This window comes from Apis dorsata, unplaced genomic scaffold, assembly GCF_000469605.1.
Source record: "Apis dorsata unplaced genomic scaffold, Apis dorsata 1.3 scaffold_256, whole genome shotgun sequence".
Taxonomy (NCBI): Eukaryota; Metazoa; Arthropoda; class Insecta; order Hymenoptera; family Apidae; genus Apis; species Apis dorsata.
In genome coordinates, this window is record NW_006263534.1 from 2,178,837 (window position 1) to 2,195,194 (window position 16,358).

Here is a 16,358-nt window from a genome sequence, read left to right on the forward strand (position 1 = left end):
TCGACGAAGATATTTTCTATTTTAAGAGGAGAGGAAGAGGAGAAGAACGGCGAGGCGACGCGCGTGCGAACCAACTCATCGAGGCACCGTGTTGCACCGCGTTAGGAAATTCCTATTCCGAACACGATTCTGGCATCCATCGTGCTCGCCTGTGGCAACATCCGGCATGAATCAACAAGGTATAAAAGTCGGCGAGCGATTCGGGACTGAAACTTACGCCCACCTCGTAGCCAAACGGACGAGAGAGCGGTCGGACGAGGCGAGACAGAATTATTCCGCCGCCAAGTGAAAGTTCCTCGGTTTGTTTCGAGTACAAACTGGCGTAACGCGTGGGCCCTCTCGCATAGAAACTCAAGATTCCCAAATATTTTTACACGATCCCCTTCCTGGCTACCGAAAACCATTCTCACCTTTCCACGCCGCCTTCCACTAACGAGCCGTCACGTAAATGAGTTATCGACTCATGCGACTGATTTATACCGTAATTTCCTCTTTATAACGTGTAATAATCATCGAACGAATCGTTTCAATTTAAATTATTCTCCAATCGTATCTTTCTCCCAATCTTTCTTTAAAAATTTGTTGTTAAAAATCGTCGTCGAAGGAATATCGATAAACGATAAATTACGTTTATTCTTTTATTTACATTACAAAAAAAAAAAGAAAAGAGAATCGTAATAAATCTAATATTTTTTTTCCCTTTCTAAGTCGTCCGCCACGATTCACGATTTCAACCGCGCGTGGTTTCTCCCTCCTTAAATTTCCTCGATTTCGAAAGAATATCGATAAACGATAAATTACGTTTATTCTTTTATTTACATTACAAAAAAAAAAAGAAAAGAGAATCGTAATAAATCTAATATTTTTTTTCCCTTTCTAAGTCGTCCGCCACGATTCACGATTTCAACCGTGCGTGGTTTCTCCCTNTCTTAAATTTCCTCGATTTCGAAAGAATATCGATAAACGATAAATTACGTTTATTCTTTTATTTACATTACAAAAAAAAAAAGAAAAGAGAATCGTAATAAATCTAATATTTTTTTTCCCTTTCTAAGTCGTCCGCCACGATTCACGATTTCAACCGTGCGTGGTTTCTCCCTCCTTAAATTTCCTCGATTTTTGCAACACCTTTTTGCCGCAAATTATAGCTTCGCACAAAGGAAGCGTCCTCCGATCAATCGCATATTCTCTTCTTCTTCTTCTTCTTCTTCCTTTTTTTTTTTTGTCGACTCCACGCGACGAGGCGCTCGTTCATTCGTATGCGAGCGAGGACTCAGGAAGTGGCAGAGGCAACGAACGATTCTGTCCAGCAGCCAAGGAGACGACGGCCAGGCATCGTAAGTACAAGGAACGCGTCCGTTTTCGTCATCCGCGAAACCCCGCCACCGGAACGACGGAAAACGGGCTGAAACTCGCGCGGCCATTGTTCAACGCGTGGCTTGCGTCATCGGGGGGAATGCTAATGAAACGTTTATCTCTTTGTTGTTCTCCAGCAAATTAAATAGCCATCAGCAACCTTGAGCCGCGTGGAAAATCGCGTGCAATTACCTGTTCGAATCGTGTAATTTTTTTTTTTTTTTTTTGGGAGCGAGTCCTGGGAGAAACTTTTTTCGTTGCTCGATTCGAAGTATTATTCTTGCAAGCAAATGAATATTTAAATTTCAGGTTCGAGGATACATTAAATATGTTACCACTAATAGAAACGTTCCATTGTTACGTGTGTTTCAACGCCTATTTTTCCTTCCAATATTTATACGATTTTTAATGATAAGGCGGATAATAAATAATAATTTTCATTCCTCGACTAGAAATTTTACAACTGCCGGTAAATTTTTCCAAGAATACTTGCAACGCGAATAATAAACAAATTCTTCCTTATTACTTTAGCGAGGATAGGAGCTCTACAAATGAAGAAACAACTTGAACGGAGAAAAAATATATTCGAAGCGAATATAACCTCGAATCTTTGCAAAGCAACAAGTAAATATGATAAAAAATAAAATGGAAAAACAAAATACGATCAAAATAGGAAAAGTTCCTCGTTGTTGCTCGAAATAAGAGGACGGGCTCGACAAAAGAAAATTTCAACGTAACTTTACTCTCGAATCGGAACATAACGATCTCGGCACGTCACAGCTCGGTAATAACGGGTGAATATAAATAAAGGTTGGCTCGCGGAGCGTAGATTCGCGGCGCGTTCCCGATACCGTTACGTTTTTCCACGGATTTCGCGCTGACGGATTACGATCCATCGGTGAGAGACGTAAACCTGGTGGGTCTAACAGTAAAAGTTGGTCTTTCGAGTTCGATACCGGCATGGAAGCGCGTCGATGTCTCGGGACGCTTGGAAATTCTTCACGGCGCGTTCAACTCGCCTCCGACAATTACGAAGAACGATTCGCGTCGGCGATGAAAACTCGCCTGATATAAATAAATAAATAAATCAAGGGATCTCGAACGGATTGCGTCATCGAGGATCAGGTGAAACGGATAGAGAGACGAGAGAATGCGTCGGAGGAGTTTTACCATTTTTGGCAGGGACGATGGAATTAATAAGAGAATCAATAAGAGCGCGAGTGTGGGACGTGAGAAAAGCGAAGAGAGGCGCGAATGGGAGCCAAGGCTTCGTGTCTGTGGCCTCGATTCGATCGGCGAGGAAACAAGTCATCTGGTTTAGCGATCGTCTTCTAGGATCTTTAATTATCTTCGTGGGTAATACGGAGGGATTTCCATGGAAACAGAGTAATTTCGCAATTTTTCAGAATCCAAGAACGACGATAACAGATTGTTTAATGGAAGAAAAGTTAACAAGTATAATCGAATAAAATATAACAATTTGTTTCCAGTGTGATAATTAGATGACCGTTTCAGGATGAAGATTTCACGTTGCGGTTAATAACGCATCCCATAACGATGTGCGTTACACCAGCGATGTTAATCCGCAGAAGAAGAGAGGAGAGGCTTCACACTCTGATTCCTCTCGTAGTAAGATCTATATCGTTGGATAGAGATAAGCAGTAATTTCCTCGATTGCAGCAAACTCGGCTCGCTTCGCCATCCAATTGATTAATCACTGAGGTGTACAACCCCCGTTTCAAACGATTTCGGTTCGAAGGGAAGCTGAGTTGTCCGCGCGTGCGAGGTATCCACCGACGCGTAATCCTCAAGCTTATCAAGTATAAAAGCCGTTTAACGATAACTAGTTGTGGAACGCTAATTACCGAAGCGGCGTAAAATATCAATTATCGGAGTCGTAAGCAATTTTAACTATCCCCGCGATAAAAATTTTCCGTCCACGGAGATGGAGATGTCATGGCTGACCGTCGGATTATATCGTAAAAGCGATTATTCTCCCTCTAATCTTCACCTTACGGTTTACCTTAATCAACATCGTCGTACGTTCGACGTGCCTAACGCTCGGCACCGTACCAGAATACGTTTAACGATTTCCTCGCGTGAATCGTGGTATTTTTTTTCCCACGAGAGTGTATCCCGCTTAACGGTAAGACGTTCTGCTTCTTCGATCCGTGAGAATATATCCTTGGCAAAAAAAAACTGCTTGGTAAAGAAAGAAGCAATTTCGAAGCGTCGATATCCGTGGAATCATTTCGATCGTTTCTTCTTATCCTCGATCTGTCGTTAACGAGAACTAGAACGGAGAATTTTCGTAACGCGTGTCGTATTATATTCGAGAGAGAGAGAGAGAGAGAATGTTTCCACGATCACGCAATAACTTAACGGATGTTTTCCCTAAATATGGGAAGACTGGTGACACGCGGCGCGGCGGTTGTAATCGAGCCGTTGCCTGCCGTCTGATGCAAGCATTGAACTCTCCGGCCACTTAAGGCGCACGCTACGCAAACGTGTCGATGATTGTTAACACGTTTCAATAACGCGAGAATCGTTCCATCTTTCCTTCGACGACGAAAACGAATTTATTCCTCGGCTAATTTTATCTCTTCCACCCGATGATTTTACGTACGTGCGAGCACGTTTTCCTTGATTTCGCCAACTTTCTCGATCGTTTCCGAGAACAATCGATGAAGCCTTCGAGAACAAATATTGTTGAACGGCAAATATTATTATTCCAAGAATATATCCTCTTTGTAGACAAGTGTCCCCTGTTCGCGGCAATGATCGCGAATTAATATTGGCAGAGGAGGATACACTCGAAGAACACACGAGGACGAAACTTAAGCGAATTGTGAAATAATAACCTCGTATCGATGGACCGTTTAAGGATGCGTATAAATTCATGGAGAAGCAGCGTGGTGGCGTTATTATCGGTTTCGACTATATATATATGTACACATATATATATATATGCTCGTACGCCTGGATGACTACTGCAAAACGGTAAAATTACTGCAATTTTCCTGATCGCCGTCTAACACGTGTTGCCGATTGTTAACCGGACAAATTGATCGTTGCGAAAATTCACCGTTCTAACGTTTCTCGCGCCGCTGGCTATTTTTTCACTGTAAAACTGCGCCTCGTCGAAACGGGAAACAGATTACCGGATAAATGAGAATTATCCGCTGGCTATCTTCCGATCGATTTGAACGAGGTTTCAACGTACGATGCGTTCCCCAAGGATTGATTCGTTCGATAATATCGTTCGATTCTTCAAATTTCAATCATCAAGATAAATAATTTATTCGGCGACGATGAATCCATTTTTTCCATTTCTATTGAATCTCCATTAACATTCCTTACGGAATTCCTTCTATTCGTTGCAGAATGGCAAGATTTATCGGACTTTTGCGTTAGGAAATATTTGAAATATTCCTCGATTCGACGAGATTTTCAGAGATTCGGATTATATCGAAAGTGCTCTCGTTTAAATTATCTTCTCCGAGGGGAACGGGAAACAAAATGACAAACCGTTAAAACTCATTACGTCCCATAAACAAGTTCAAATAATACACGTAATACACGAACCTTTTTTTACCCGTGTTCACCGTGCTAAATCACCTATCCCCACTTGTCACGAGACACCCTGTAGCCGCACGAGATCTTTATTGCCCTGTTAGACTCGTTTCTCACACCCTAACATTACCATATTCATCGGCCACAATCGCACGAGCCCATCCCAACGATCTTAAGAATCATAAACTCTATCCTTTTAATATATATACATACACGTATATATACATATTTGCAATTTTAAAATGTCTCTTCGAATTCCATCTTGAAGAAGCGCACGGGAGGAAACGGCGAGGAAGAGATGGATACGAAGGGGAGGGTTCTTTTCGCAAATCGATCGAGAAACGGAAGGGAAGGAGTGGAGGCGATGAAATAATAAAATCATCCTCGCGTAATGACCCGAAGGTGAGCGTCGGTGCACGCGTGCAAAGTACGTGAGCTCGCGTAACGGAACCGAATGGAAGAGGCATGAAAAGTAATTTACGCCGTGACCTCTGACATTGCCATCTCGAAGCTCGAATAATTGCATCGTAACCGTTAAAGGGTGGAAGGTCGATTCTGCATGGTCGTCGACGTGCCAGACGACGTTCGAAGAATTATTATTAGTAAGAAATTGTGGCGGAGCGGTTAGTTACCTCTCTCTCCCTCTCCCTCCCTCCCTTCTTCGGCATTCATCATATCGCTGCTTATTCCAAACAATCAATCGAGGTATAAACAAGCGGGATGATGATCGGATAGGATGAACGGTGCCGAGACACTCCGTGACAATGATTGAAGCTTCTGGTAACGTCTTCCGGCAACCGACCGATCCAGGAATTTTATTAGACGAGGAGAAAAGGGGGGGATTGGAAACCTCGTTATTCTCTTTCCCTCTTCCCTTTTTTTTCACGCGATGATGTTGAGCGATGATGCTGGCGGATCGATGCGAGTGGAGGAAATTGAATCGTATTATTTATTATTCATTATGTTATTTTTATCGAGGTGAGCACGTACGAGCACGCTTAGTTATACGTGTGTATAATCGATTTTTCTCGGCTACGAATATTTAACCTCGAGTTAAGCTCAAGTTATATTCGAGATCGTGCCAGTTTGGATGTTCGAAGACTTGGCTTCCATTTTATTTCTTTCCTCGGTAAATTAGAATTTTAAAAGTAACGAATATCAGACGAATCGAAGGAGTCTATGATGTAATTAAAAACTTGTCGATTACAAACTTGATCGACAAATCATCGAGATACAAGTATGCAAATGACAGATGGATCGCGTCCCAGAGATATAAAATCCTTAAGATTTATCCAGGACCAAAAGAGTACAATCAGAAATTGACGCGAGAGTTTAATTAAGTATTATCTTATTGCTCCTATTGCCAACGATATGCAATGTCGAACGATACTTGTACGATCGAGAAACAAAAAAGGAAGATTCCGTTCCGTCGAACAGAGAGCCGTGTCCCCGTTTCGCGTTATACCTTCGAGTTTGCGCTATCAATATAATTTACGTAACACGTCCTCCACGTGAGACGTGTTTCTTTCTTTACACACTTCGTTCATAATTTCATTACGAACCGATACAAATCGATCCACGCTTTGAGTGGGCGATCGATACTCTTTTCTTTCTCCTTTCCTTTCTTTCTTTCTTTCTTTCTTTCTCTCCTCGTGTCTCCGCCGCTCATTTGCAAGTCCCATCGGCGAGCTTTCGAATGTAACTCTCTGCCGCGAATTCGTAAACGAGTGACATTGTTTTTTTTTTTTTACAGTTAGAAATTACCCTCTACTCGAGTCTAGAAAACCTATTATTTGTATGCAAATTGGGCGCATACATTTAAACGACAGCTGAACAGTGGCGAGTTACATTTTTTTCGTCTACTTTTTACCCGAACGCAATTAAAGAACCGTATTTCGAGACGAGTTGTATTCATTCAACTCGGCAAATTGCCGATATATCGGGTGTATAGGAGAGAATCGGAATCGAAATTGCCGATCACGTTCGTAATAATTTCTTCGGTGAGGAGGCCGAGTAAGTTGAATCTAATGCGCGAACGGGGAAGGGAATCGATCGAAGGGAAGGAATAATAACGATCGCGATAATCCAGATCGACGAGTCCAAGCGAAAGAAACGCGACAAACTAGTTTTCAGATCCGCTGAGAGAAGGAAAAGTGACACTTGCTGTGCCGATACCGTCCGTTTAATCGTTGCCGGGAATCTCGTTATTCGGTTGTCGTGTCGGGGGGAGAGAAGAACGAGGAAGAGGGGAATCGAGGAATCGGTATGATTAAATTTACTCGGTCCATTAACTTGGCCGTATATCGTTCCCTTACAGGTGTTGCACGATTACGAACCACTTTGCTCCAAGGTACGCGATGATATCTCGTGAAAGCCAATAGCCGTGACATCCTGACCCGGGGGAGGAAGGGGTTGCTCGTTGGAAAGAATAATAAAACAATATCTCCTAGCTTAGATCAAAATCAGACTCCTTAGACTTGACCTCACTCTTGTCTATATTATATTTTCATTTCACGGATGAAAAAGGGGGAAAAAAGGGGAAAAAGTGAATCGAGTAAAATTGATTTATTCGAGGGAATTAAACACGGCGAGAGATGCTCGATCGTTAAAAGAGACGGAGATGAAAGGTGTGTGCGATGCGCATACTAAAAAGTGGTTCCAGGCAAGTGGAATATCTCTGGGAGCGAAAGAAAAAATTCAAAAGGAACCGGTAGAAGAAGAAACTAAAAAGATTCGTTTCGAATCGAAAGTTACCAAAGTGAAAGAAAAACAAAGATCCCTTTCGTTTCGACGATTTTTCATCCATTTTTTTTTACGGATATGCATTTCCTAGAGGAAAAGTTCCTCTGGAGCGAAAAAAGCAGCCGGGAGAGGGAAATGTCGAGCGATGTAATAGCCGCGATTCCGAGAGACAAAGGAAACCGTGTACACACGCTACACGCCCGGTTAAAAGGAGCGACCTCCTTGAGAACGGTCCTTGACTCGTAGAGACCGACGAGATAAGAAGAAGAAGAAGAAGGAGAAGGAGGAGGAGGAGGAGGAGGAGGAGTAGTTGTAGAAGTAGAAGAAGAGCAAGAAGAAGGGGAAGAAGGTAGGAAAGATGAGCACAGAAAGGAAGGAGGAGGAGGAAGAAGTAGGTAGAAGAAGAAGAAGGGAGGAGGGAGACCCGAGTAATGGCGCCTACACTCGGTGGCCGCGAAAGGTCGAAGAGAATATTTTGCTTCCGAGGAACGGCGATATACGCGAGCCAACGCGAGGAGGAAAGGGGCGAGAGTGGCAAAGGTATAAAGAGAAAGGGGGAAAGGTGGATATAGGAGAAAATGAGAACGGCGAAGAAAATCCATAGGCATGTGTGCCATGGTTTCTCTTCTTCTTCTTCTCTCACGGGCTTTTCTTCTCGGTTAATTAAACGGTGGAGAAATTGCACATATTTCTCCACGTAACTGCGCGTCGTGTTTTCTTTAAATTAAAAGAGATATTATTGTTGATCGTTCAACGATTCTTTCTCACAATTGTACCACGCTCGCAAAATTTATTCTTAAGAGATTTATCTTAAAGATTTATATTTATAAAGAAAAACGAGAGGGATTAGCTTTCGTTCCAATACGAATACACTTTCAATTTTTCAAATTTATAGGCGCAGAGAGAGCAAGTTTAGATTTGCATATTATTAAAATTAGAAAGAGATAATCCTAATTTCTCATCCGTGCATTCATTTGGAAATTGGCCATTTATAAATTTCTCACGCGAGGATATTCGCGAGGTGTCCGAGGAAGGTGCCATAAATTGCAAGGTGAATCGTTTGAGAATTAACGATTCGATCCGGAGGATGCAATCTAACGTACGACGTCTCTCTCTCTTTCTCTCTTTCTCTCTCCTCCCCCATGAAACGATACCTGCGGGCGTTCGAGGCAGAAAGTCCCGAAGATGTACCCATTTCGTGGTCAGAAAAATGGCAAAGATCTCGAGATCCACAGAGAGAGAGAGAGAGAGAAATCTCGATCCGACAACACGCCATACGCATACTCGGCGCATACACGTATACGAATTCACGCTGGCGAACCACGAGCTTGTAACGTTCGTCCCAGGACTGGCCATAACGGATACACCACACACACTCTCTTTTCCTTTCTCTCTCGTAGACAAGCTCCGATGAAGAAAAAAAGGGAGAAGGAACGAGTGGCGTCTCAGAAACGAACGATGCCTATAATCGGCAATGGACGACCGCACCTCGCCACTTTCGCGTTGCTTGACGTGGATACCGGTCTAACCGATCGACCGGTTAATCATCGTCGTTTCAACCGTGGTGTTCTATCGTGTTCGCATATGCCTCCTATATTTATTATACGGTAGCCGGATTTCGGTGTAGCCCGGGCTCCTCCTCATTTAATTAATCCAAATGAACGTCTTTATACAATGATCGATACTCGAAGAGTATTCATTGAAGAGTAATTTCGTTTGGATTTTTTATTTCGGTAATTTCGATATAAAGAAAGCAATTTGAAATTTATTTCTCTGTTCCTTTTTTTAAGTTTTCAAGATATCCTTCTTCAAGATGGTGATTTAAATTCCAATTCTGGAACGCTCCTTATGTCGAATCTTTGTAAAATGATCAATACTTCCAATATTTATATAACTTCGATTATAGATCTTCGATGATTTCGGATGATTTCGTTTCCAGAAACGAAATTGAAATTTATATTTGAAATGCACTCGAACGCAGAAATGGATGCATTAATTTTTCTCTAGGGTGGGAAAAATTGATTTCGCTGCGGCCGATCGTTGCAACCTGCGATCTCGAATGCACGGCCGCGCGCATTCGCAATAGAGAAGCGCAGTAAAGATGCAATTGGGCCGAGGAAACTGCCCGGCAGGGTGCATAATTGAATGAAGCCCATGCTAAATATTACTCGCGAAACTCATAAATACGCAGAGATTATAGAGGAGGCCCAGGTTCGCCCAACGTTTTCATGACTTTTCTCATCTTCGAAACGCACGATGGCAAAAAAACGCATCTCCTCCCCACGCGTTGCTAACGCGCCGTTTCACCTCATTACGTCCCGGCCAAGGAGCTTCGTTTTTCCTTTTTTCTTTTCCCTCTTCCCTCCTTTTTTTCCCCCCTCCCCTTCCACGAGCGCCCATGAAAGTCTACGATTGAATTAAATCTCTCGTTCGCCGTTCGTTGGAAAAATAAAAAAAAAGAAAAAAAAACACCGAACGATTTAATATACCTGAAACGACCTTAACTTGCGCACGATGGAATGCGAACGCAACGCGCAGGAACAATCGCTGGAACCGAGTTGAACAGTTTGGTTTTCGTGGTCGTGGTTTGGCTTGGATTTCTTGTTACGTAAAAGAGACGGAGATGAGAAAAGAGAGGAGAGATGTTAGGTTGAAAACGATTCCGGGTAGGTAGGTATGCAATAACGACTCGGTGTCATGCGACAGAAGATTAGCAGGTGAACCGAGAGAAGAGAGCTTAATTGCACTTCCTTAATTATCGAGAAATTTCACACGAGCGTGTCTATGTCCAAGATACTGTAGTAGAAATCTATCCTTTTTTCCTTCTCGTTTATTTATTCTCATTCGTAGAATTTTAAATGTGAAAATTCGAAGACAAATGTCCTCGTTCAATAAAAGATTTATCGATTCGAAGAATATTTATCAAGCATATTTAACATCAATTATTCGTTTCCTTTTTCGTTTCTATATATGTATATATAATGTAACTCCTCGAGGCCAATATTCGAACACGAGGATTATCTGATCTATCTGGGGTTAAGTATATCGTACGCGTTCAAATCTGATTCGATAGTTTCAATTTTTTTACTATTTATAAAAGATTCACTGTGTATTAACTTTTCCAACTCTCCTTTATCTTAATGGAATAACTTGGATCTTGCACAATTTTTGAACATTTCTTTTTACTTAAATTTCTCCATAATTTTTAAAATATCTTCGCACGTGACAATTAGGAAGAAGAGGGATTATTTCCTTGTTACAAAATGAGATCTCGAAATTTTAACTTGCCTTTATATCGAATGCAAACATAGGAGCGAGCGTATAATTAAACGCTGCCAAGGATGATTCCTCGTCGCGCTCGTTAATTATTTCCAGCAGATACATCAACGGGCAAAAAAGCGGCGTCTTCGCGTGCGTTACACATTTCCGATGTTCGATTGCGCAACAAGAATTGGCCGTCAACGAGTTGCGAGTTCAAACGGGGTCACAGTTTCAAACGCACGAAAAATTCCACGCGTATTATTCCCCTTTCCTGTCATGCACGATTCACAAAGCGATTCGTTTCGATTTCCATAATTTAAACACGAATCGCACGAAGGAAAGTTTTTTACGATCCCGAGTAAGTTTCACTGTGATTCGGATGTCTAATAAAAAGGAAGAAAAAAAAGGGAAAGAATTTCACTCGAGCGCGAGGCTGACGATCTCGAACGGGATCAACGATTCCAAGCATTCTCATCGTCGAGAACACATGTAGGCCTCGTGGAAATACATAATTTCAAATGCGAAGAATCTCCAAGATTCTTTTCTACGATCGTATCAGATGTAAGAATCTCCATTGCGAGCGTCACCTCCTGAAAGCGTCTATCCTCCTGCTGTCATCCTCGCAGATCTTCGAAGATCGAGCGATACAATTACGGTTAATCGACGGTTGAAATCGCCTCGGGAAAGGAGATGGGATAATCTCCAATCTCTGTGTGTTTTTTTTTTTTTGCTCCAGTTTTATTTAGAACACGCGTAGACTTATTGAGTAACGCGATCGACCCACGTATTCGCTCCAATTTCTACCGGGTTTCGACCGGGAAAATGACGACGGAGCCGCGCACCGTGACCTCGACAATGCCTTTCGCCGTCGATCGGACGTGGCGCGCCAGTTCGATCGGTGACATAAGAAAACCGACTGGAAAGTAATCCGCTCAAACCATTGTCTCTTGAGGATAATAAAATGTTGTTGAGGGAAATAATCAATTAGTCATCGTTAAAAAATGACAGTGTTGGCGGGATCGTCAACATAATAATTCCTCCTCCATTTTCCATTTTTCTCGAGATTCGATACGAAAACGAATAAAACAATGAAAGAAGGATTCTCTGTTATAAATCTTCGAGTCGAACGTTGAAAATGTACGATAGGAACGCAGTTTTTCAACAGCCATTTCTAGCCGACTAAATGACTAAGAAGAAAGGCTGGACTCGAGAATTCCCTGGCCCCGGGGCACAGATACGCGAAGACAAATGGGGAAATCCAAGCATTAACGCAACATCTTATCGCAGAATTTCACGGTGAACGTTATTAATCACGTAACCACAGCCACGAGTCGTTCGAACAAGCTCAATAAGCGTGAACCAGTGTCGCGTAAATCAGCCGAATCGAAACTCTCGCTTTCGAAAATTTTATCGAACTCTTTTCTCTCGCCTCTTTCTTTCTTCCCTCTCCCCTCTGAGATAATACGATGAACGAGCAGAACGTTGTCCGCATTTGCACGGTCACGTTCGCGAATCGGCATTCAGAGCGGTAAAACACCGCAGCGGCGAATATGGCTTCATTGCGCATCTTTGCGCGAAACTCGATTCTCGGCGAGGGCAATTCGCTCCGACCGATGAGTTCCAGCGAATGGTAATCGATTTCTTTTTTTTCTTTTCTTTTCTTTTTTTAGCCAGCCGTGGTCGGCGAGCACGGGCCAAAAAGCGAAGCGATCGCGTAACGTGGCGGATTCGCGAGATAATAGAGGAGGAATTGGATGGAATTCGAACGGCAACCGAGATCGGCCGGCCATCCATGAAAATAAGGTTCTTGCGCCGTTGTTCCGTACGAAAGAGGGTGAATTCCATCGCAGTGCAGAAGAGATGGTTTGTCCAATCATCGACACTCCGACAGGTGAATCCACAGGTTTATCAGCGTCATCGTTCCGTTCCAAGTAATGCTTGAATCGACGATTTTGTCGGGAAGCCGAGCAGGAGGGAAAGTTGTTTCGGTGATTTTTTTTGCGACCGGTCTGAATCGAGGGAAAAAGTGATATGTTTATTCTTTTTCTCCCCACGGGATTATGGATCTTCTTTTCTGCCATGCTGTGCAAATTATCTCTTTTGAGAATAGATTTTTCTTTTTCTTTTTTTCTTTTTTTAAAACGAATTGTCTTAACGATATTTTATTAATGAAACGTCAATCAAAAGGTATCATCTTTCTTATTTTCTTCATAAAAGATACGAGAAATTCTTTCGTTTAAAATCGTTCTTGAAAAGAGATAGAATATCCCGTTATATCTATTAAAGAGAAACCATTAATGATCCATCTTTAACGAATATTAATCTTAAAAAAAATACCGGTTCCAAGAAGAGAAGAAAATAATGCGAATCACTCGATCGATTCTTCCATCTTCCGCGACGATGTTTTACTGATTTTGCTGATTAATAATTTCAATTGCCTATTATTCGCACAGGTAATCCCTAGATAGAACGAACTTACGCAATGTCAGCAGATGGCCGATTCGTTGATAAAAATAGATACGTGCGTTACGTTCAGAGACGATGACGATGGCGAGGAGCTCGGCACCACCAAAGGATCCGCTCCCCGACAGTCGCTCGTATCCTTTTTTCCTTTTTCCTACCATCCTCTCTCGCCGCGTTTTCCAAAACTGCTCACTCACTCGCATCGTCCCAGCCATCACTCGCGACCCGTTTTCGCCGCTTAATCATCATCATCGTTCTAGGATCCTTTTTGCGCATCTCGACGCCGATTTCGATGTCGTCGCCGCCGCCGGTGAAAGCACGCACTCCGCGTCGCAAAACCGGATCCAACATAACTTCTCTTATATACTTGTCACAGAAAGTGTCTTGCTCGAATTCACTGGGATACTCCGCTTGACCATTATCCGCCTAAGGGCGATCGATAACCGATCTATATGCATCTTGGAATTACCCTCGATAATTTCCTCCTTTCTTATATTCTCGTCGAATGCAAATAATTTCCTTTCCTCGTGAAATCTCCTCCTCTCGAGGCTTGAAGGAGAATTCGTACACGCGTATTAATAGAGGATTCTTGGATTGCAAGATATATTCGAGATCGCGGGAGAGATTCAAGGTCAGCAGAGGAGGTTAGATGACGGTAGCTAAGGAACGATTCGATTCGATCGGGTAGAGGAGGATATACCCAATGACGCAAGTAATGAGAAACGAGTCGAGAATAAAAAAAAAAATGCGCAACGATACCCTTATTCGATCGTTATCGACTTTTACCCACGTGCGCTTTCGAAACTCGGTGCAACGCGGTGCAATGGCGAAACCGGAAATGGCACCGTGGTTCAATGGTATGAAAAGTAAAGCGATCGCTTTAGGATGCGTTCGATCGCCAAAATACGTACGCAGGGCGTGGAGTGGGCGACGAAAGTGCGATGGGCGAAGTGCTGGAGGGATTTACGGGGGCAAACGCGAGAATTTATTTTAACGCGCATATGAAAAAAAAAAAAAAAAAAGCAACGCGTTACGCCCAGGTAGTCGCATAATTTCTGATCGGTTGGCGCGCACACCTCGCGCATCATCCTTGACACCATCTGCCTAAAGGATGTGCTAAAGGTCGAAACTATCTATGCGTTCTGACATAACATGCATCCGATAGAACGAATAGAAACGTTTCCACCGAAAAATTTTCCATTCTTTCTTTTTTTTTTTTTATTCTTCTTTTTTTCCTCTTTCTTTCTCTCTCTCTTTTAAATATTATAATTTGCGTGAATTTCGTGAATAAAGGATGTCAAGTATTCGGGGCGAAGAAGTGTAACCGATCGATCGTGTCTCATCGATTTCACCGATGCATCGAATGTATCGAATTCTCGAAATCGAAGGTGAAGGAAATCGAGATGAAAGTGATGCAGCGTTGGAACGTTACACTTTTTACGCGGAAGATAAAGAAGCGTTCTCGGCATCCTCCTCTCCAAGGATCCGATTCAAGGCCGGCGCGGAAAGTCGGCAAACTCAAGATGGAAAACGATGGATCGATCTCGAATCTCGAATCGAGAAGAATATCTCTATCAACGGACGAAGCAACAGGCTCGCGGGCAAAAGATCGTCCATTTTGGAGAACCTTCGAACGTTAATTATATTCTTCGAGCCCGTTCTTCGAACAAAGACGCAACGACTATCGAACTAGCCTGGACAGACACTCGCGAATATTCCACACTCGAGAATAACCTTGACTCTAGAAGAGGACAAAGGATACGGGACCTATCTTGTCCCTCGTGATAACGCGTTGCAAGTATTGATCCCTACTTTATCAACTTGTTTCAAAATTACTTTCGACGGAGAAAGAAAGAAAGAAAGGAAGAAAGAAAAAAGAAAACCTTGGTGATAATAAAGGGATCAAACGGAGGGAATAACGGAGAGAAGAGGAGAAACTATAGCCGGATAATGTCCGGCGAATGGTAGGCGAGTGGTGGCGATCTCTTTACGTTCGCCAAGATCGAAAAGAGAAGGAAAAAGAAGGATCCGACACGACACGAGAGAGTCGTAATGGTGAGTGAGTAAAACGAGAGAAACGAGCATAAGTAATCCAGGATGGAATCGTTAAATTCGAACCAAGGATCGGCGCAACGATCACGAATCCTCGAGATCCAGACGGTCACCCCAGACGTGGTGGACCACCGGTGCGGCACAACTTACCCGTCCCCATGGCTGACAGCAGCCTCCTTCAGCCACGATCCTTCCGTGTAGTATCCGTGAATGTCCAATGTTGGCTTGTTTCACTGGCCGATCCACGATTACGAGATGATGATGGTAATAATAATAATAATAATAATAATAATAATAATAGTAAAAAAAAAAAAAGAAAGAAATAACAATAAAATAACAACAGCGATAAATAAATANTTGAGCTCGATCAGGGAGGGAAAACACCGAAACACCGATCCCTAGGAATTTCGCGGGGAACAACTCGGTTGCCGTTACGTTCCTCAAGGTTGATCACGTGATCGGATACGCGGAGGAAAGGTTATACACGATATAACGAAAATGCGTGCAATCTTCTCGTGATTTGTAACGATTGAACGATATAATTACGATGGATAGAAGATAAAGATAAGAAGATAAGAGGATAAAGATAGAAGAATCGAATATGCATAGTGGGACGAACGTGGCATATCCGAAAACCTCGTCCTCTCCTTCGATGGAATAACACCTTCGCCTTAAAATAGTCGCGGTTCAAACAACCTTGACGACGTTGGCCGATTCGATGGCCGCCTCGGGCATAAGCTGCCCCGAGTGAACCGTTTCACCGATGCATAATTCATCGGGAGAAGGCGTGAAAGCGGGCGAGCGTATTTTTCCCCCGGATTTGCACGAGATTCCTTCCGACAGATCCAGCGCGTCCACCGGTTTATCTTCCGGTCGCGAGATCGCGAATCAAACGGAGGCGGGGAGGGGAC

The 16,358-nt window shown here is 42.9% G+C and overlaps 1 protein-coding gene across 1 annotated transcript in view; it reads right to left on the bottom strand.

Annotated features, from left to right (window-relative positions):
• LOC102671488 overlaps positions 1-15,759 on the bottom strand; it is a 113,114-nt gene extending 97,355 nt beyond the window's left edge. The window contains exon 1 of the mRNA XM_031510745.1: positions 15,598-15,759. Coding sequence (XP_031366605.1) covers positions 15,598-15,607 — 10 coding nt within the window. The 5' untranslated portion in view covers positions 15,608-15,759. The remainder of the gene's footprint in view (positions 1-15,597) is intronic.
• Positions 15,760-16,358: the final 599 nt, after the last annotated feature.